The sequence below is a fragment of the Lates calcarifer genome, linkage group LG24 (assembly GCF_001640805.2).
Source record: "Lates calcarifer isolate ASB-BC8 linkage group LG24, TLL_Latcal_v3, whole genome shotgun sequence".
NCBI classification, from domain to species: domain Eukaryota; kingdom Metazoa; phylum Chordata; class Actinopteri; family Centropomidae; genus Lates; species Lates calcarifer.
This window is the reverse complement of record NC_066856.1, coordinates 17,125,813-17,149,314: the sequence shown is the minus strand read 5'-3', so window position 1 is coordinate 17,149,314 and position 23,502 is coordinate 17,125,813. Positions and strand designations below refer to the sequence as shown.

Genomic DNA, 23,502 nt, shown 5'->3' with positions numbered 1-23,502 from the left:
CAATAAATAGGGTGGTGAATGGTACACTAAGGGACTACTGACCTCAATATTTTTAAAATCTGGTCTATGACCCAGTCCATCAGTAGAGAAATGGGAGTGGTTGGGATGCTACAAAGTCAAAGCTACATGGAGGTGATAAGAACGCCTTATTCTCAATCAAGTATACAGGGATATGAATGTTAGCTATAATCAATGTCATATTCAGATGTGCCCAATTAATGTAGTGTACAGCAGATGCAGGTTGTCAGAGAAGGAAAAGGAGACTCTGCACATGTGAATGTGTGCATGCATGTGTGAGAACGAAGTGGTTGTCAGGAGCAGTTAGCAGAAAGTGGCTGGCCTGTCTGGCAGGGGAACATCCATCAACAAACCCTCCTAACTGAGTGGAAACAACACGCTATCTCATAACTCCTCACGTGAGCTGCACTGCTACAGTTTGCTGCTCAGTGTGGTGCCTTTGTTCCAAAAATGTATGTCCTTGAAGTGTAATTACAGTAAAATAAAATGTTTGGAATGACTGCTGGGTGCATTTGTTCCCAAAATGTTTGTCCTTGAAGTGTAATTACAGTAAAATAAGTTGTTCTGAATGACTGCTAGATTTAGCATTTTGATGGAAAAATCCTCCCTAAAGCACTTACACACTTTCACAAAATGCTAGTGATGTACCTCACACTCCTGGGCCAATTTGCACTGCAAAATATTTCATTTTTGTATGTAATTAAGCCCTTCAAATCTAATTGTCTCAAAGGCAGTGTAAAGATCTGCTTGTCTAACAGATTTTTTTTAAAAATCTTAAAACTAATTTTATTTCCAAACCAGGAAGGCAGATTGTTTTCTTTAGAACTAAATCATAGACACAGCTGCCTTGACAAGATGTTTTTGAGCGTTAATTCTTCCTATTCAAACAGATAAATGGCTAAACAACCTTTAACTGATTTACAGCAGCTACAGTAATGGTCTTGATAATGCAGCATTTTTCAGTGTCAACCGTGTAGTTGTGATATCAATACAGGAGAATCAAGGCCCTCTTGCCACACTCTACTACTATTTTGTTCACAATCACACAAGGAGGAATTCATCTTAAGAGGCAGAGATTTTTCCGCAGACAGGAGCTGGAACAGACAGCACTGCAGTACAGAGCAGAAAGCTACAGCCTGCATCTTAGCAGATCATCATCAGTAGTGTGTGAAATGCAATGCCATTTTCAGTGGTTATTTGTCATTTGAATACCTGGCTATGAAAAACCACAGCTTTGTTGTCTTGACACACACACTTATTCTTGACAGAGAAAAAGTTAATACTGCTCCGTCCAAGTACAAATATATTTCCTCAGTTTTTAAGCACATTATCTCATTTATTATACCTGTAGCATTCACAAGAAAGATGCAGATTGTGAAAATATACTGCAGCTCAAAAAACACAGGAGCAGCACTTTCTTCAACTCAGCTGTTCATCAAGTACTTTTGGAGAATACAGATGCCTTTACAGCAACATGTCATTATTGAACTTGTTTAATTTTCACACCATTAATAATTAGCCACAGATTACACACACAAGATATGATATTTTGACCTTTAGGGGTGCTGGTTGGTGGATTTTGTTAGTTTTAGGCACAGCCAGAATAGCTGTTTCCCCCATTTCCTGTCTTTTAATGCCAGGCTGAGCTGACTGGTAGTTTCATATTTAGTTGACAGACATGAAAGTGGTAGCAATCTTTGCATCATGTATTTCCCAAAATATTCTATAAGGTTTCCTTTTGTTAAAGCTGAAGGGCCTCTCCCAAACTATGAAAAACAGCCACAGACCAAAAGTACAGAAACAAATATGTGTCTTAGCTGAAGAAAATCTGGAATACTGAGATGTAAATTTCAACAATTCACAAATCGCTTTGTAAATTTCTGTGAAAAAAAGGCTGCTATGTTTTCTGGGAATTTTATGTGCTAAACATCCAAGATTGAAGATGCCCAATAGCACAGGAGTATTTAAGGGCAAACTTTTCCTTTGACTCTGTGAGTACAAAAAATGTATTCAACTTTGCAGAACCCAGGGATTCAATTAACAGTCCATCCCAAACACGATAACCCCATGAAGGAGTAAAATAAACTGTCTTTGCACAAACAAACCACTGTCCTTGAGGAATGATTTATAGAGCTGCAACATCCTGACGCTCATCTCAGACACCTAATTAATCCACAGCAACTTTCAGAACTGGATTTTATGCAGCTGGAGCATATTTTAATATCCCAAAAGCCTCTAAAAAACCAAATATCCTCTAAAAACACTCTACTTTAACAGACAGTCTGCCAGAGACCTCAGAGCTGCGAGCAAGGATCCAGCTTGTGTCAAGCCTCGGCGTGGAACAGCAGTTCTGCTTGAGCACACAGAGTTGACGCAGGGAAGGGACAGATTAGGGCGAGGTACAAGCTGGAGACACCACCTGCCCGGCCTCCACTTTCCGCCTGACTCCCGCTGGCCCGCCTTGTTTGGAAGTGGCACATTAAACAGCTCAAGTTCATCCGAGCCCATAACAAACGCCCCGGGACAGGAACAGGTCACAGCCAGGAGGCGTTTTAGGCCTCGCTGCTTTGACACCTGCTACTGCACCGAGGTCTACGCCGGTGATATTTCTGCTCTGACACCTGTCTAGATGTCTCAGGATTATGTAGAAAAACACAACCTTGAATTCCTTTTATAGCTCCTCAACCTGCTCTGCAGCCACGCCCTGACATCCTAGGTAACATTACATTCAATTGCCTGTGACAGAAAATCATAAACAAGGGAACAGTGATTACTGTCTTTGTCACTGAATTATAGTGCACACACATTGGCAGTTGTATTGACTAATTTTACTCTGACAGCACATAAAACCATATCAAGGAGCTTTATGAACCAGAATATGAACAGATGGCCTATTGATTAAACTTTAATGTAAATCTGCAAACAAAAAAGCCTGAAGGTCACCCTGACTGAAACTCAGACGCCTTAAAATAACTAAGGGAAATGCAGAAGTCCAATATGTGTGTGAACAAGGAAAAGAAGGAATAAGTGAAGGAGACAGATGGGGACTGCATTTATGAAGAAAGCAATGTTGCGCAAGCTGACTTCAATGAGGTTTAGTGACCTTCACTAAATGTGGCCGTTACAGCAAGAGTGCCCATGTGGAAGTTAACTGTGACATTACTGTGGGTGACACTGCAAATATTGCATGAAAGCGCAGACCACACACAAGGACAGAGACACACAAATGCACACATTATTCTTTGCACTGTTCATGGTGAGATTGATTGCAAAACCTAATGGGCATGTCTGTGCATAATAATAGACATGTAAACAGAGCGATGTGTGGTGTATGGTGTAGTTGCCTTTCCCCCACCCTGTCCTGTGCTGTGTACCTGGTGTCAACAGGATGACGGAGGTGACGATCAGCGAGCAGATGACCAGAATGACAAGAAGGGCGATCGCTATTCCCTTCCAGTTCCTCTGCGGAGGGTTACTGCCCACCAGCTCCTACAGAGAGAGACAGAGAGGAGGAGAAAAGGCATGGTCAGAAACAGTAAAAAGACTATCGCGGGAGGGAATCAGTACAACTTACAGAGAAAAAAATGAGGACAAAATGACAGAAAAATTGAAAAGAACAATAGGGATGTGATAAAGAGGCAAAAGGAATCAGAGGAAGTATAAATGGCAAACTCATGAAAAGAAAAGATTGGGGGTGGGGGGGTGTCAGTCAAGGGCGAACGTGAGTCAGAGTCGCAGCCTCTCGGCTCTCAAGGAGACACGCCAGCAGCAGCAGCAGCAGCAGCAGCAGGAGGAGGAGGAGGGGGAGAATTCTTAATGAGCCGAGCATCGGCGGCCATCACCCGCAAACGAATGTGACAGATAAAAATGGAGCCCCCGACACGATGGTGAATTGCATACTTGACAACAGTGCAGGGAGAAGCTTTGGGGTTGGGAAAGGGAGGCTGAGTTATGAGCAACCTTGAGGCTTTTTTTCTTTTTTTGTTTGACAACAAATGAACTTATTGCAGTTAAACTGGATTTTAAAGAATGAATATAGTTCTATATATTCATACCACAAGGTATGAAATGAGAAAAATACAGAGACAGGAGCTTTAGGCTTCTTGTTCAGGCCCAAATCAAATAATGTCCTGGGAACATGCATTTTGACACATGGTGACGTGCAGCAGGTGGCTACGTTCAGCGAAAAATTAAATGAGCATACAAATTTCACAATGAATTACAGTAGAAATTTTCAAGACAGTCCAATCAGCAGCTATGCGGATGACTGGATATCCTCCAATTTCCAGTTAAGATCAAAATGTACTCAGCCTTTGCTTATTTTATAGTGTGTGACAGCAAAATTTACCAGTACTAGTTTGTTTTGTTGTTATCACAATAACAATAAAGATTAATTTATTTGGCAATTGTGAAGTTACTAGTGCTGTGCAAAGATGTTTTACAAGAAAAGTAGTTCATTTTGAGCGTCACCTTTTCCCATTAAGAACACCTGCATACCTGCTTATCTAATTATCCAACCAGCCAATCATGTCACAACAATGTAGAAAATCTAGCAGATGCAAGCCAGGAGCTTCAGTTAATGTTCACACCAAACATCAGAATGGGGAAAAAATGTGACCTCAGTGACTTTGACCATGGCATGATTTTTGGTGCCAGACGGGCTGGTTTGAGTGTTTCTGAAACTGCTGATCTCCTGGCATTTTCTCCAGATTTTACTGAGAATGGTGCAAAAAACAAAAAAAGAACATCCAGTGAGCAGCAGCCCTGCAGAAGTCAGAGAGGAATGGCCAGACTGGTTGGAGTTGACAGAAAGGCTACAGTAACTCAGATAACCACTCTTTACAACTGTGGTGAGCAGAAAAGCATCTCAGAATGCACACACACATCCAGCCTTGAGGCATATGAGCTGAAAATCACGTCAGGTTCCACTCCTGTCAGTCCAGAACAGAAATCTGAGGCTGCAGTGAGGACAGGCTCATCAAAACTGGATAGTTGAAGAATTTTAAAATGTAGCCTGGTCTAACGAATCTGGATTTCTGCTAAGGCAGTAGATGGATTTGGTGTCCACAGCATGAATCCATGGACCTAACCTCATTCCAGACACACTCAGCCCATTAATATCAATCAATCATGAATTGAATGCCACAGCCTATCTGAGTGTGGTTGCAGACCATATGCATCTCGTTATGGCCAAAATTACCATTCTCTAATAGCTACTTTCAACATGACAACGCACAACAAAGTAAAAGTCATGATGGTGATGCAACTGAGAAATTTCAAATATTAAAGCAGCCAGAGGAAAAAGTCTCCTGTGGTTTAATGTGTGACTTTAAAGAAAATTCATCCCTGAAAGTTTCCCAGCTCAGCCCTGATTGTTCTGGCTAGCACATGGATACACCAGCGCCAAAAACACAACCAAGAGGGACTCTGTAGAAAGGGTCCAAAGCCCAAACTATTAGTGGAGGATTAATAAGTTCTTAATTAGTTTATAGAGGATAAAAAGAGCGAAGCAGAGCATGTGCTTCGGGGACCTGTGACTGTGGCGTTAATGAATACACACCAAGGCTTTAATGAAGCTGAATGACTGAGCTATGAAGCAAACCTTTAAGTGACCTCGCTTCCACCTTAATTGAAAAGCGCCCAAGACATCATTAGCCTGCAGATAAGAGCAATCGGGGCTATTTACCAGACTGCCCATTACCCACATTCATTAAAACAGGAACCAGTTAGTTAGCTATATGGCCATATTACAGAGCTGTGACAGCAACAAAGAGGGACACCTCAGGCAGACGCAAAGAGAAGTTAGGAGGCATTCATATGTTGTCAGATAAGAAGTGCAGATGACAGAAGATCAACACTTAGATATTGTTATTCACTGAGTTTATGGTACATGTTGGGGAGAAGCTGCCATTTTAAACTTTTCTTTCATGATATCCTTGATGTTCTATAAGAAAGAAAAAAAAGCTACAGCTGTGTTTTCCTGGTGAGATGCACCATGGGAATCTCACTTAACATCTCTCTGCAATGTTCCATGTAGGCCTACACAGGTTTGTGTGCCTCTGACCTTTTATCAAAGAACCAGATATTTTCCAAAAGCTGCTCAGTACAGACTCAAACAGGAGGAGATTCGTGTCCAGCCAAGTTTTTGGAAGAGATAAGCAGTTAAGTCATCTGAGATTTTCTATGCAGAAAATTAAAAGGACTTTTACTTCCAGAGCCATGCGTGCCAAAACACCCCAGCTTTGCTATTCTATAGAAAACCATTATGATTTGACAACATTAAACACCCACACAATAAAGCAGACCTCCTAAATGTTCATGTGTACAGACATTGACTTGATAGTGATGACAAACTTTACTGAGCACAGTAAAAACAGGCCAAGGCTGGGTGGCAACAAAAGATGCTTTATACTCTCGTTTATTAAAGCTGAACAGAAAGTCAGCTTTCCTCTGGGTCCAAAATCAAATTGAGCAGCTCAGTCTCTAATATCATCAAGGTGACAGGGCTTGATTTTCACAAAATCTATAACAGATGATGCGAGCGATCCACTGATGAAACACAGTGATGTGGGTGACGAGCTGACAGTCTACAATGTGATTTGTTTTCTCTAAGTCTGTGCTGAACCATCTCTCCGGAACAATCTTCATTTTCCTCTGCAGAACTGAAAAGCCTTCTGGAGATTTTATAAGAGTGGCACAGGGCCCACTGCTGATTGTTGCTGTTGATACAGTATGTGACTGAGTGGGATTTACAGTGACGAAACTGGAGAAAAACTGCTCTATAGAGAGCAACTACTTACATCCAGTAATGGGATTCTCAGTCTGTGTAATGCATAATAAAAGAAAAGACAAAATTCCTCCCGCAATGCTGAGCAATGTCTGTTTATTATGTGTTCTATACAAATGGCTCTGCACTGTAGATAACACAATATAAAGCTGGGCATGATTCCATAACAGTGTCTTAAATTTAACAATCTTATCTATGTGTGTGTGAATTTATTTTCAGAAGTGTGGACTGTATACCAACCTAAAGTAAATCTCTCACTGGATGAGCTTCGGCATGACTCATGCTGTGCAACGAAAAGCGATTTGGTAACAGCAAAGGGCTCATCTAAATGTCCGTGCAAGTTTGTTCCATTATCTGTTATACAAGAATCGACACAGGTGCTCAGTGAGGCATTAAATCAGATAGTACATCTCAGACCAACAACTCATTTTGAGGTGAACAATGTATCTTTAAATTCATTCAACCTTTCTGAGCACGGTGGGAGGGAAACTTTATCAAAAATTGGTGACCTTTCTACTTTGGTAGACAGAAGACAGACAACGGAGACAAGGCTGTCTGCTCTCTCAGCTTCACCTGTCTAGAAGAAATAAGAAGTAGGAAAGTTCAGTGGACAACAAATGCTCCCTCTACTAGAACAAGCCAAGCAGACCCAAACACTGAACAGAAGCTTACAGCAGCTTAAATTGCTTCTCTTATTTTCTCTCCACATCCAGCTACAGTAACATCCGGCATGCCGAGAGATCTATAGCACTGTTACAGTGACTAAAGAGTCAATGTCAAACAGCATTTCCATATAGATCAGTGTCTCTGCAGGAACATACTGACACTGGAAACTATCCAAAAACATAAAAATCTCTAGAAGTGAGTGAGCTGCATTCTTGAGAGGATCCATACGTTGTCAAGGGGGGTTGAGCACACTGATGATTTGACCAACAACAAAAAAGAAGAAAAAAAAGGGCAAGGATGGAAACCCCACCAGGAACTCGTGTCATTTCTTTCCTGTTGCTAGGTGGAGAGAATAATCACTTATTCAGTGTGGATAAGGGTGCAGACACAGGCTGAAAACCTTGCCTAACCTTCCTGATCATGCCTCTGTGATCTGTAATTATAATAATGATTGGACTAATTAGCCAGACCTTATGCACTGAAGTAATAACAGGGTGATTACAAGTGACTATGGCTGAAGAGAGATGAGGTACAATACGAGGTATGAGGAGATAGACATCAGAGCTTGCAGGAACAGTAAATAAATAACACGAGAGGCTGAGGGGGAATTCACTGACAGGGAAGCTTGAAGCGTGACCAAAACATGACAAAAAAAAGTATGGGAAACTAGATGGATCCAGGCCCAAACTCGTATAAGAACAACATCCTGGTGTTTTCTAGCTCTCAGTGGCTGTCATGTTTAAATCTGTGTTGATTCAGCCCCGAGAGTGTAAAACAAAGTTCACAACCACCAAAGTGAATCTAAAGAAGTCATACAGAGCACAAGAAGTCTTGGATCTACAGTACACTTGAAAAGGCAAAAGGGATACATATTTCTCCTCTGGTGTTGCACCTTAGTCAGAGCTCAGAGGCAGTGGGTCTGTCTATATTTAGAGTCCTGAACCTTCAGGACCACCGACCAGGTCAAGAATCTAGAATTTATTATTGATGCTGACCTTAACTTTTATCCACATATCAGCAGCATTGTGAAAGAAGTCTTCTATTATCAAAGGAAGGTTTAACAAATGTCAGCAAATGTCACGCTTTCTATGCCATTCATAAACCCCAGTCATAAACACTTGCCTGTGCCTTTGTCATCAGCAGGCTATATTTCTGCAATGTGCTTTTCACTAGCTCATTCAAATTGCAGCAGCTGGCATCTTAACAAGGACCAAAAAATGAAATCACTCATTCCACTTCTCAAACACTGATTCTAGTATTGAGTTTAAAAAATACAACAGGCTGAAATTTTCAAGTGTTTCAGCCTGTATCACTGGTGTGTGTGGTCTGCAGCACAAGGTTTTTTTTTCCCCCACCTGATTTTACATCCCTTTATTTAATGTTCATTAACCTGTCATGTAAAAATCACAGGACCATGGTTAACAGCTTAAATTTAAGATGACACTTAAATACCACTGAAATGTAAGCGTAAATAATTGAATTTATTAATCTTAATGAAAATATTGGACATTAAATGCACATTTTTTCACACCAGATTTTTTAACCCACTAAAATATAAATCAATTAACACTGTAAGGTTTATATTTCCTGGCTTCAACACTTCCTGTCCTCATATATCAAATTTGTAAAAGTACTAAGGTTTTACAATTAGTGAGAAGTGGACCTCTTTAAACAGATAATCTCTTGGAGTTCCTAACAAGTATGAACAACCACAGAATAAGGGAATGTCAGTTTAGTTATGCATGTGTTCAAAAACCTGAAATCCAAAATGCATCCAAAGCTCTCCAGACAATAATATTAATCAGTACTGTTCAATTCTTTGCATGGCTTTATGACTACTTATTAATCAATTATTGAGTTTATTTTTTATTTATCTTCGGTTTTACATAACTAGAGTAACTGTGTGTGGGGATCTCAGTGCTAAAACACAGGTGACTGCACCTGAACGCATCCTAGTACATAGACCCAAACAGACGACTGAAGCTGCTGCTGCTCTGCTAACGTGTAGACATTGTAACAACAACAGTGATGTCACTGTGTGTGACACTGACCACACCCTGGAGTACACTCCAACACCACTGCAGCACCACAGGAGGTCAGCAAAAACAACATCCTGCTCTTGATCTGACATGTCGCAGTTCAACAAACCCAACTGATTTCTTTTCTCACAGGCCACCAAATTCCCAGAGCTCATTCTAAAATACGGTAACAGAGCATTTAGCACCTAAAGCATGGAGCTATCAGCCTAATTTCCTTTCTTACGTGTTGTCCATCACATGTTTAAACACTGTATGATACAAATACAATTTCACTGTACTGTGTCTAAATTAATTGGCATGATGGCAAAAAAAGGAAAATAATGTGAAGTCTGGAAAAAAAAAACATAATTGCAGAGATTCTGAAAAGGAAAAGGCCATGAGAAAGGCTTTATAATATGAATAACTGCTTCATTTATGCTAGCTTTATGGGATGCTAAACTTGAGATGAAGGCTTGGCCCATCTCCCTTCGGTGCTTTAATAGCTCAAACTAAAATATCTTGTGTGCATGTGCAGGCTACACGTATTCCCCCTGAGGATAAAATGATTGCCGTGAGACTCCAGCATTAGAGATGGTATAGGTCATTAATTCTGATTCTCTGAACACACTAAAACTACAGCACATAGGGTACGTATCCTCTGTGTTCTATCTAAGGGCCCGTGTGTGTGTGTGTGTGTGTGTGTGTGCATATTTTCTGTACTTTTTCCACATTTCCATCTGTTTAATTATACAATAAAGAAAGTTAATAGTGTTACCAAAAATACCACACTATCATTAGGCATGCATCTTAATGCACTGACTGTAGGGACAGGAGCTATTGGGGACCTATAGAAAGGATAAAATCATGGTGGAGATGCAAAGAGGGGATAATAACACCAGACTGCAGCAAATATCTGCAAAAATCAAATGCACTACAGCAGTGGAATGTAATGAGTCAGATGACATTTAACTTTTATATAACATGCTTTTAATTCATGCACTTATCGAGAGACTCAGACAAGCAGCCAGAGGTTCAGAGGCATGCTCAGTGACACTTTGACAGACACAAGATGGCACAGGCTGTTAACACACACAAGTTGGCAACTCAGTGGATCAAACCCTGTAACCTCGGGGTCGGGCACAGACTGTTCAACAACAGATGCAAATCATCAAATAATTAGAGCGATGTCTCACAGCGTGACAAAGGTCTGATGCAGTGAGTCACGACAGAAGTTGATAACAGCGACTGCTGGGACACGTTTATCATTAAGCATTTAGTCAGCACTTTTATCCTTAAAAGAGGAAGCAGCTTGAGGCTCAGTGATGTGACACGAGGTTTGAGAGACACATTAGAAATCGAAAAAAAAAAAAAGTAAATTGTTTAAAACAGTTTTGCTCTTGTTAATATTTGGCATCACTCTGAAACTCAGATTTTTTCAAAAGGATTATTAATTAGGTGGAGATTACTGGATATTAACTATGCTGAGCGACCGAGTCAGAGTGGTTAGGCGGTTTTCATGTACAGGAAACAGAAGACTTGGCCAGAGCTTTAACCATGTAGTCCCACTCACTGAACAGAAACATGGCCATGCGGTGTGTATTACCCATGATTCCTGAACGATGAACACTGGTTTTTAATGATATCTAAGTCTTCTTAACTGATCTACGATTCAGCATTACTCTTGGACTTGCTGGGCCTGATTCTGGCAGTCAAACCACTGACTATCACAGGAGATCGCAGCTGCTCATAAAGTTACATCAGTGTATAATCATAAGGATTTTGATGCTGTTATTTTAAGATAAAATTGTTACAAAATGTTGCTTTAAATAAAGACAGATATATACATACTCATACTCATGTAAGTGTAGTGAAAATGTGCAAATGTATCACTGTGCAAAGTAACATAGTTTTTAGTTTAAACATATTTTGGCTTCAGAACAAGCAGTTGGCACATTTTTTTGTAATAACATTTCATAAATATTCATATTGATTAGTCCTGATGACTATAGTTTTATAGTTTTAATTACTGCATTGAACTCCCTTTGTCACTATACTACACTTCACCATACATGAATGAAGAGTAAAAGGTGTCATTTCAGCCTATTCTGACAGTACAGAGATGTGATTCTAATCCTCAAACAGAGGGATTTGGAATCTCTGCCTCTTTCATCCTCCTCAAATGGACTTCATTTCTGCAAAAATATGAGCAGATTAATCTCGAATCCAAATCCTCCCCTATTGTTTAAGTGTTTTTTAAGTACAGATGGATTTTCTCTCACGCCTTTCTCCATCAGACTTTTTAATCTTTGAATAAAACATTCCAAATCAAGCGCCTTGTTCTGGCTCTGTGCTTCACAGGTCAAAGTGCTATGTGATTGCATCTGAACCCTTCTGAACAATCTTCTTGTTGTCATACAACGAGGCGCGGTGATAGGGCTGTACATAAACACGCTGTCTTGTTTGTTACTCATGGCAGGAGAACTAATTTCCAACTGGCCAACGGGTGTATGTGTGCGCATTGTTCTTCAGCTTCTTCCGCCTGGTTTGTTTGATTTGCAAGTGAATCTCTTCCAGTCCATTAGAGAGATGGCGGGAGGGCTCCACCGCCAGCTGACCTCTCTCTGCAGAATGTGCACTAAATCACATCTCTGTAAAATAACATGGAATACTCCCACTGCCAGTGCCAGATGAGTCTGTGTGTATGGCACAGAGCTGCTGTAACAAGGTGGAAATTAACCTGTGGGAAAGTTTCTTATGATACACACTTTGACATGTCATGAAAAGTATGCCTGAACCTGAATCTGATTCACTACAACCAGCACTACCCTGGAGCTCATCACCAGTGCCAGAGCAAATAATATGAACTTTTCTTATGATTTCTGATGAAGCCATAGGCAAAATGCCCATTTACATGCAAGTACATGCAGGGACTCAGTAGAGGCAATTAAACACACAAATCTATTCCATATTATTTTTCCTTGTCACCATGGAAACAGAGTTTGAATGACATGGGGTTTTTTTGGCACGTGGGACGCCTGCAAAAAACATTCAATATGACATGGTTAAACAAGTGATGAGGCACACACGAGAGAAAAGTGTTTCCTGCTTTCCTCTCATGTTTAATGCATTTTTTTCCATTTTGCCAGTCTCAACACACAAGTGTTCTTTAGAAAACGAGAACAATACAGAACACAGGCAGAGTTTCTCCTCATTTCATCACTTCTCCTGTGGCAGTATGTGTCTACACATCTGTCAAGGGAGGCAAAATGTATCCAGAAAATGTTACTGCGGCTCAGCTGAATCAAAAGATTTACCTTCATCTCTAAACTTCAGCAGTGCCATGAGTACACACCAAAGATAAATGACTTCTAGCAGAGGGAAAAACACTGCTTAGACTATCCTGCAGGTAGGAAATGAATGAATTGTGTGGTCATCCTTCTGAGTGTTATGGTTCTGTTGCTTTAATGACAAATGTCTATTCAAAGCTAGCACTGGGAAATGTTCCAGCATATCGTTAGCTAAGTATCCTACCCTTTTGTGCAAATGTCTGATGTACTGACCCCACTCGCCAGTCCCAGACCTCTGACGTAAATCAGATCTGTATGGATCATCAGTGACTAACCCTCAAATAAGCTGTGTAGCTGAAGTCAACAGCACTGCTTCCACAGTCTCATACAGTAAACCTCACCGTCACACCAGCCTATTATTCTTTTTTCTGTTTGGTTGGACTACCTGCTACAAGTCACATATTCATTAATTCCTATTTGTATTGACACAGAATGTACACACAGATTAATGTTCTGTATGTAATTAGTGGGTAATTCTTCTGTCAACTTCAGCTAAGATGCACAAAGAGCTGTGCTGCTGCTTCCTCATCAGTCGAGCAGGTGCTCAAGTAACAGAAGAAATCACTTGTGGAAAAACTAACACTAACTGAATCACTGGAGGAGTCTGTACCTCACTCACTCAATATGTTTCACCACAGGGCCTTCATCTTTACTGGTGTATATACACTACAAGATGGCTGAGTCAATTAATCATCAATGCTCACTCTAGTGAGACAGTGAGGGACATCAAATGAACAATGCTAACATAACAATGCTAATTTACAATTTTGCTACATGGGTTGCAGCTGAATTCATTTGAACAAATTAGAATTAAATTAGATTAGAATTTTTTAATTATTAGAATTAAAATTTTCTTAGAATTTGCGACAGGCCTCTTCCACGTTGCTATTCGGAAACTATATATGTCCAACCATCCACCCCATCATCCTTCATCCCTAAGAGGTTTTCTAAAAAAAAAAAAAAGATGACTGCAAGAAAATGACTTTCTGATGAAAACAGTCTCATTTTTGCAAACCAAGTAAGCAGCTACTTGAGTTTTATGAGATGCATGTTTGTTGCTCAGACATTATCAAACAGCCTGTGAATTGTTTTGCATGGAAACTCTCCAGCTGCAAACTAACTAGAAAGTCATCTGAGCCACTGTGGGGGAAGCAGAGTTGGGGAGAATACAGAAAACCAGAGAGAAGGAAGGGAGAAAAGCCAGGTGGGAAGATTTCACTGCGGAGCACTGCTTGTCCCCTCAGCCCACACCCTCAGCTATTGGTATTCACTGTGGCCCGGGCAGCAGCGCCAGTGTGCGCTGCGTCTCTCGGGAACATTAAGAATTGAAAAGTATCTTTCCTATTGTTCTTATCTATCAGCCTTCATTCCATAACGCGCACTTGTGGTGCCACTCCGGCAAAATAAATTGCTGTCATGGAAACAATACACACGGGCAGACGCGCTTGCTTCCTGGAAATGAAATGCCCCACAACCCAGTGCTTCCAGGCACAGGGGTCTAATAAAAAGAGGCTGCTGCTCCTGTTGATGTTTACCCAGGCTAATGTATTCTGGCCTGCTGCTTTTTTATCGCTTTCTCTGACAAAATATGAACATTCATGGAGAAAGAATAGACTTCCAGCCTCTTATCATTTGTATAATGTTTGGCTGAAGTGCTCTTACAGTGAAAAATGTTTGATATTTAAGGGCGGCCATTTCTTTTTTGAAAGTTTTTTTTTTTTTAATCACCTGGTTTAACCTCTCTGCTGCAACAGAAAAATAATCAACCGCTTGGGGCAGCTACTTCACTTGCAAACTCAGTCAATGTTGCTCTGTGTGAGGCATAAAAAGCAGGACATTGATGGCTTTCATGTATTATGAACATCACAGCATCCCAGTGACTGCCCAGTGGATGTTCAAATACACTCAGTGAGTTCTCTTTGGAGGCCCAGCGGACTCCAAAAAAATTCATTCGGAATAATATATCAAAATCTGTTATGAATCCTGGGGGTACCGCGGTGTGTACACAGAGCATTTCCATCCATCAATCTACTTTCTTTGTGCGGCCTCTCATTGCGTTTCCATGGCAGCGCTGTCAAAAGGCGCAAAAATAATTCACTGCTCACCCTCTGTATGGCCACCTGTTGCTACTGCTGCAACCCAAATGTTCATGTTATTCAGCTGAAAATGGAAGAGTGTGCTTTGCATGTCAGAGTGGCCACTGAATGGCTTAACAGGTTTGTAAGTACTATACTTATTTAATAAGTGGTGGTTTAGGCCTTTGTGCTCAAAGTTCACTTCACCATATAACTCCACATTACAGGAGCCCTTATTCTATACAGTGCTGAATGTTAGATGAAACATGTGTATTACATGTCTGAATGAGAGGAACTTCAAAGACAACACTTCATGGTTCTTCCATCTCTGAACTCTTACTTGTGATTATAGCCTTCTGTATTCACCACAGCATGAATACACACACAGTATAACATATCCTCCGTCTATGTAGTTTGTCTAGTTTGTGTACATGAGTTGTCACATGTTCCTACACCAATGTCATTGAGATAAATTCCTGTATGTTTATTGTTTAAACCTATACAGGCTTTGCAGCTGCATCATCAATTGCCTAGCAACTGCAAGTAGTCCCATAATGGTCCACCGAGCAATTAGTGGTGAACAAATAATAGCAATACAAAGTCAGACATTGTGCATTCACAGACAAATATGAGCTGATCATAGCCACAGCTGAGATATGAAATATGACAAACTCCACTATGGCTGGCACAGGGCGTCTGATGTCGTCTGAAAGCACATTATAGGACATATGTGTCATTTTTGTGTCCATTTCAGGTCATTGCAGACTAGTAACATGGCTCCTCATTCATGGAGCATTAAAGCTGACCTACAGGACACGTATGATTACAGGCTCAGTGCTGGCCAAAAATTCAACAGCATTAAAGTCAAAAATTGTGTCCCTGTTGCTCAAGATCATCCACAGACTTCAGTGTGTGTAGTCCCTATGGAAAACTGTTGACAATGCATTGTTCAGAGACTTTAAGGTGCCATTTCTTTCAGTGCACAACTACCAGTACACTTACTGCTGCCACAAGGCAAAAAGTTGTGTAGTGTAACTTGAAATCTACAAATCTTTTTTTCTGCCACATACAAAATTCTTCTAAAGCTTTTTTCCCTGGTAAGCCGTCTTTGATCTGTCTGAAGCATTGCACAAATAATGAAAAAGCTGTGTTTTACTGGAAAGATATCTCCATGAAACACCCTTGTAGACTTGAAAGGTCGCTGCACAAAGTCTAGCTCGCTTCTTCACAGAGAGGAGAGTCTGTAGTCAGTTTGGATTCACAGCAGTTTGAAAGGATTCCAATAATGATCAGTTTTCACACAGGGAAAAAAAAAAAAAAAAAAAAAACGTCCACAGAAACTTTTCAAATCACTCCTGCAGCAAAATCCAATCCTCTGTCCATCTGTTGCCAAAGTATGTCTAAATACACTGCTGTCTCAATCCTCACGCACCAGCCTGTTGAGTTCAGAGGCAGGAAGGGTTCTACACTCCTGTGAATAAAATGTAGCACGGCCATGGACAGCACACTGCCATATGAGGATAAATAGAAATGAACTGAAATTTAATTTGATGTACTCTGAAGCTCATCAGTAAACTACTATTAAACCTACAAGTTAGGATAGTGAGGTTCTGACCTATACTTATGTGTACAGCTTGAAGACACATGGCATTATTTGTCAATGAAATATGATTAATATAGTGTCTTAATACTTTCTTACTACTTTTTAAAAGCCACAATTCCACAGGGAGTTTATAAGCACCAGGTTGATTTAGGTCATCCCTTAAAGGTTCCTGAAAATGTATTTTTCTACAATGTTAAATATTCATCATAAAATGGCATCAATAAAAGTCAAAAACACAGTTGATCTGTTTTTGTCAGATTGTACTGACAGTGCTGTCAATTTAAGCCAAACAACTCAAACAACAGAATCAGATTGTGAGTCAAATATGGCTAAATCCTGACTGGTGTACAGATATATATAACATCAATTTTTTTCAACCAAGTCACGCCGATTTTGAAAAGAAGAGAAAAAATAGGTGGTATCTCTCATTTGAGAAGAACAAAAGTATTCTAACTTTGGCAAAAACTTTTCATAGTTACACTAACAAATTGCTGATGGCAAAACAGTGTATGGACAGTGAATTAAAAATGACCTTCTCACAAGAACTGCAGTGAAGAAAGTGAGAGACATTCAACCCTGATACCTTCTGCTCTTTGCAGTTCAGCCAACAATTCTTAAAGAAGTTTGCACTTTATAAATTATGCAGTGAGGCCAACTGAATTTAAGAAACATACCAATTGTAATAAGGTTTCAAATTATGCTATACCACATTGAAAAGTTGTCAAAAGTTGTTTCTCCTGCCCATAGTTTCTTTTATTGGACCAGAGCATGTCCAAACTAATAGCCAGGTTTTGAATGCATGAGGTCAGATGGGACTCTCTGTGAAAGAATAAAAGGTTGGAATTTTGTCATCTTGACATAGTTGTTACCTTGGCTTTAAGTTACAGTACAGCCACGTTTTTTGCCATTCATTATTTAAATACATGTTTTTCTATGAAATACAGCAGTGCCCTGTAACTGCACACCTTGCTGCTCTGGAAAAGGTGCATACATTAAAAGGAAACTGTCAAGGTAAAGAAGGCATAAAATGTGCAGGAAAGTCACTTGACAAATTATAAAGTGCAAAACTTCTGATTGACATCTCTAAAATGTATTGACAATAGCAAATTGAAAAGATAGTGATAGATGTCAATTTTGCTGCATGCTCACCACCCTCCAGTCAATCAAGATGATAATAATACTGATGATAATTACAAGCAGTCATAATAAGCATACGGTTTGAGTGGCTCAATCACTCCCATCAATACAGCTTAATGCTCCTCTGTAGGCTCTCTTCACATTGTCTTTCCAGATACAAAGCTTGACATTTCAATTTGAGCCCCGCACTTCAGTTGCTGAGCAGACAATTACTGGCAAGAAGAATGCACTGAAATAAGGATAATTCTCAAACAACAACCACCAATGAACCAGTGATCCTGAAAGAATCCTCAGGTGCGCCAAAACAGTCACCGCAATGGAGGAGACAGAGGAGGCAGTCGGCTCTGACGGACATGCTTAGTGGGCTGCAGCTAATAAGCCCTGATACAGAGGCTCAAGGACTGCCAGTGAAGTGGTAGACTTGACCAGATGCAGACGGATGACAGCGTGAGTTACACAAGTACCACATTCACACATACGTACACATGCATGTGAGCCTCAGGTTCAGCTTCACTTTGATTTTGTTCTCCGCCTCATGGAGATTATAATTGAAGAGAAGGATAATTAGTGTAATAAGCCACGAGTAAATATGTATTTCAAGGCTGAAGTTACACAACCAAACATAAACACACATGAACACATGAATAAAGCATTACCCACAAGTGAAGCGTTTTTAAGTGTGATGCAGCATTTTTTTCTAATTTAATATCACAAGGAATCAAGTGGAAACACAACCAAAGCTGAATTGATTTTTCAATAAAGAAAAAAAATGCATCCTCTCTTTCTTTCTCTCCCTTTTCCCTCTTCCCTCTGCTTTCTACCTCGCTGCTGCCTTCACCTGAAAATAGCCCAGAGAAAGTGCTCTCCCTCTCTGACAAGTGGGGAGCAGTTTGCTCTCCTGTCAAGCTACAGTGGAAAGAGAGGTCGATGGTGTGTCTCCTGCGAGAGTGTCGGAGAGAAGAGAAATGTGTGCATTAGCCTCTGCGGGTGCATCACATCTGAACAGAGAGATAGAACTGGTGGTCAATCTCTTGATGAAGATAATGTGTTTGTTAATAAGTAACAGTAAGCTCACACTGTTACAGGCTGTGAAGATGACTTTACATCAGACCCACCAGAAAAACAATCGTAGTGGTCATTTGTCTAAACGCTTAAAAACATTTTGGGAAACACTCAGAGAGCTGGATGAAAAGATCCATACCTCTCTGAAATCTATGTGTTAAATATTGAACTTGAGGTGGGAGGTGATTAGCCTAGCTTAGCCTTAACATTGGAAGCAGACTTTTAGAGGCACTTATGTATTGTTTATGTACTATTTCTTGACTAAATGATTATCCATCTGCCCAGTACTTCTCCAGTTACCACACACGATTGCCACTGACATCAAAACTGTTTTTACATTTTGGTCTGTGTACAGATTTAAGTGTTAGTCAGTTTTACAGGTATTGGTATGAGCATTTTTTTAATGCTGTTTTAACTAGCTGGTTTTCTCATGATTTCACTGTCTGTGCAAAACTAAGTGTATTCAGCTCCAATTTTTTTGTACTTCATGAACAGATATAAGCGAGGTATCAGTCCTCTTAAATAACTACATTAGATTCTTTAATACAACCTACATTTATGGTCTCAGATCAACTGAGTGAGTAAAGGAGAAAAGCTACTGTGAGTCTGAGATAATGTTTTTGCACATGCCGTTCAATCACATTCAAGCCAGTGGGGACCGCACTCATGCGTATCACTGATGTCAATATGCACAAGAAAAAAAATGGTTAACAAGGTTTTTGTTCATGCGGAATGCCTCTTGCACCAGAGTCAATAGTGTATGTCAATTATGAGAAGGGTAAAGCTATCGATGCTGCTTTGTCAATTTTTCATCTAATTATGCTAGACTCCATTGCACTGTTCAAACTTACAGCTGGGAAGTCATAATTAAATTGAGGTGTGTTGATCTGAATTAAAGCAACAAAACAGACTTGAAAATAACAACTTCATTTTCTGGCATAATTATATTTTCCATAAAACCATCATTCATTGTGTTAATTTTTGGTTAAGGGGGCTATTTGTAATATTTCTCTGCCATCACCCATGGTTTCTTCCAGAGAGTGAGTGGCGGTGAGGGTTGCTTGCCAAGAGCTTCAGTCATCATTACATTTACAATACAAAAGGTTAGAATAGTGCTACTTCTTCAGGCCAATCTGGATGCTATAAAAAGTCACTATCAGAAAGTGACAGGATAGGCTGGGGCTAGCTGGTTAGCATACTAAATCTAGTAGAAGAAAAGAAGAGATAAAACTAGCAGCAAGATATTGCAGTTGTTTTCCACAGCTGGAGACAGCTCTTAGCAAGTTTGATGCTGAACGTTTCTTCTAGACTGGTAAGGAGCTGTTAAAAATGTATAACTTACTCCCTCAATTAACATTTCAGTAAAACAATTACATAAAAAAATAAAGTAAATCAATCCTAAAAACTTTTTAGCATACTAGTTCTACTAGTAAGCAAAGCCTCAGCTCTTTACTTCTAAGTAACCCTCTGTAGTTTTATTAAGCAGGAGCTGCTAAATTAGTTACTGTGAAAACCAGACAGGAGTTGAAATTGTTACTGCTTGATGTTGGCCATGATGAAGTTTTATTTACAGGCAGTTATAAAGGAATGAAGCATCTGACAACTGTAAGCATCGCTGTCACAGCGCCATCAGAAGATAACACACATTATTATTAGTGAAATGACAGAATATGTACTTTTAAACCCATTCTCCTCATTTTCGTGAGCACACATTGGAAAGTTGTCAACCAGTTGTCAAACCTACTGCCTGAGAGGAACAAGGTAACCATTTCTCTATACACAAAAGACACTATCAATCTCATAAAGATGAATAGTGCTTCTGCAAGGTAGCTGTTGGATTTGGAAAATGTGGGGAATGATGAGGTTCACCCTGAACATTAAAGGGTGGGTACTGATACAAAAACATGCTTTAAACTGAATAATGCATTTTGGGTAGAGGCTGTTTCAGTAAGTTCTAAGGTGTGTTAGGTATGCAGCATCAAAATTCTAAGATGTAGAAAAAATCTGCCCTGAAGCAATAACCGTGGGGATGTTAGTTTCCAATTTACTGTCTTTGTAGCCATCTGACATATCCTTGGAGTAAGTACAGCACTTCTTCTGATTTAGTTCAGTACAAATTTAGTTTGGTCATGACCTTGAATGAAAAGGCCTGCACTAAACTCTAATAGCTTGATCATCCAGCTTGTCCACACACCATTCTCTCAAAAATCAATGTTGCCCCTGCATAGGAGGGGGGAGTCTTTTACGTCCAGCTGCTCAGAATCAAACGCATTGTGACTTGCTCAGGCAGCCGAGGAGATGTATGTTGTCTACTCTCTTGTCCGTATAGATAATATACACCTTGTGTTACATTCAGGATGGTTTGTCTATTCAGAAAACACTCACTGTGAAATTACATGTAATAAAGTGGGAGGCTGTAGCGCCCTCAAAATGGCAGTAAGAAAATTTCCCGGAGAGTGTAAATGTAGTGCCAGGAAGGCACAGTAGCTGATGCTGTTTTATGTTTCAGAGCATTTATGCATGTAGAGGTTTGGAAAAACAATTTCAAACGCAGGCAAACAATGTTTTCCGAGTGCCACTGAGCGCCATCAAAGAGCCCATCATCCACTTTCAACATTGAAGTTTGAACTTGAGGATCTTTTCTGACAACAAGAAATGGCTGTTTTAAGTTTTAGTAGTAGAAATATTCCTACTGAAGATGAGGAATTGTAATCTTTTATGTGAGCTAAGACAAAGAAGGCCACGACTCCCTGGGTGTCTACTATCAAGGGGACCACTTCAGAAGGGCCTGAGTCATTTTTGCATTTTTAAAGGGGGCAAAGCAAAGACTCCTGCAGTAAAATTTGGTAACTTAATCTCAAAGACGTACTGAGGGAATGAGGTTGCCTTGAAATCTGATCTTCTCCTGGATGGCTGGCGGCCGGAGACCAAATTTAGGCCCGGTGCTTCAGTCGTAATTGGGAGCTTTATTGATTTCCGGGCCTGTCGTCACGCCTGAGGTGACCTTTTGTTTGAGAATAATTGCTCTATTAGAGGGTTTATTCAGGCACCTGCTGGGTATCTCAGACACTATTATTGTCCAATAAGAATCCCCAGGCAGTAAAGCAGTGACCCTGTTCTGATATGTGGGGTGGACAGAGAGCATCTGACTTTCTTCACTGCAGGGGCTTATCATCAAATGAGAACATAGGGCCAGCTTGGTACATTCTTGGGTTAACGTGAGCTCTATTACTGCTGGGAAGCTTGGTAAAGTTATAACATACAGTATATAGCCCCTATTGCATTGCTTCATTTCAGAGAAGTGCAGGCAAAAATCATTCACTGTGCTGTTCCACACAAACTACTGCAGAATGAAATGTTTATCCACGTAGTATGCACATGAGAAATAACTGGTTTGTTGTTATCAAATGTCCATGTAATGCATTTTAGAAAATACTAGATACAATGCAATAAAACCACCATTTCTGCACCAACATCAAAATACCTGGTTCTCAACAACTCTGAATATAAAAGAAGTTTATTTGTGCTTCAATTGTTTTCTCTGCCACTACTGAAATAAGTGGAGCCCCATTAGAATGCAGGGCCGGTTCTCTGTGGGTTCATCCCAAGTGTGATCAGTACAGAGTCAGCTGAGAGTTTAGGTTTACGGAGAAAACTTTCTCAGGCTGTGGTTGAGCTTTTGGGTGGTTTTGGCTGAAACTCACTGCTCTCTCAACCTCGAGAGAACTGTGAGCCAACAGGAAGTCAATAATCAAAAATTGAGCCAAAGAGCCCTGTTTCTATTAACAAAACTATTCTTTATTTATACTGTTGGATGGTGCCAAAAGCGCAAATGTTAACAAATCTGAAAATGCAGAAACTATGTATGATGTATGGCAACAAATGCTTTTAAATAAAATATCTTTTTAGCAGACCCAAGGAAAGTTTATACCAATAAAACAACAAGCCCAGGGATCATCTGTGTAGCAACTTATTATGACCATCATGGTTTATTAATGTTAGGACCCCTCTAGCAGCTGTGGTATTATGCATTATAACAGGAAGAGAGGAGTGGTGATGTAGTCAGGTGACGTAGTATAAAGAACAACAAAGTCTACTTTAGGAGGATGGGTTGCATGACTGGATCCAAAAAACAGGACTTTAATGGGGGAGACCGCTGTCCATTTCCCATTTTAAACCAACAGTCATAGATGTTTCATTTAATCATGACCGTTCCAAAATCTTAAATGCATGTTTATTATTGACAGCAAAGGTCCAACATGCCTGCTGCCATAGGAGCATTATTTCAGGAGAAGCTCCTATGGTTTATATCAGAGTAAATCAGCATCTTTTGTCATGTGTGTACCTCACAACTTAAATGTATTTTGCACCAGTTTAATCAGAAATTATTCTTTATCTAGATGTGAAAAGCTAGATCACAACAGTCTATCATATTGTCCTCTGTCTGTGCCTTGAAACTTGGAAGACAGAAGGTGTGCACACTGTTCTATAAAAGGAGAGATGAAAGCACTAGTATATGACTGTTGTGTTAAAACCAAACTTGGGACCTGGCTGTCACAGATAGCTTTGAAGTCACGCTGGTAGGGGCCAGGGAAGAAAGCACGATGAACAGGAAGGTGAGTGTCACTGTGGTCTAGACGTCATGCTTTCCCTGGGTTTGTGTGTTGCAGAAGCGTCATGCTCCATATTCCCTCTGGCACCGGAACGGAACGATATCATTAAGTCTCAGCATAAACAGTTATGACTCATGCTTGGCTGTTTGTTGTCATGCCATCACTCTTGCTCACTA

The 23,502-nt window shown here is 40.1% G+C and overlaps 1 protein-coding gene across 5 annotated transcripts in view; it reads right to left on the bottom strand.

The window, feature by feature from the left end:
- Window positions 1–23,502, bottom strand: part of LOC108885088 (dipeptidyl aminopeptidase-like protein 6) — a 178,952-nt gene that overhangs the window by 52,375 nt on the left and 103,075 nt on the right. For all 5 annotated transcript variants that reach the window (XM_018679278.2, XM_018679279.2, XM_018679280.2 and 2 more), the window contains one exon: window positions 3,393–3,507. In XM_018679278.2, the coding sequence (XP_018534794.1) occupies window positions 3,393–3,507 (115 nt within the window). The remainder of the gene's footprint in view (window positions 1–3,392; window positions 3,508–23,502) is intronic.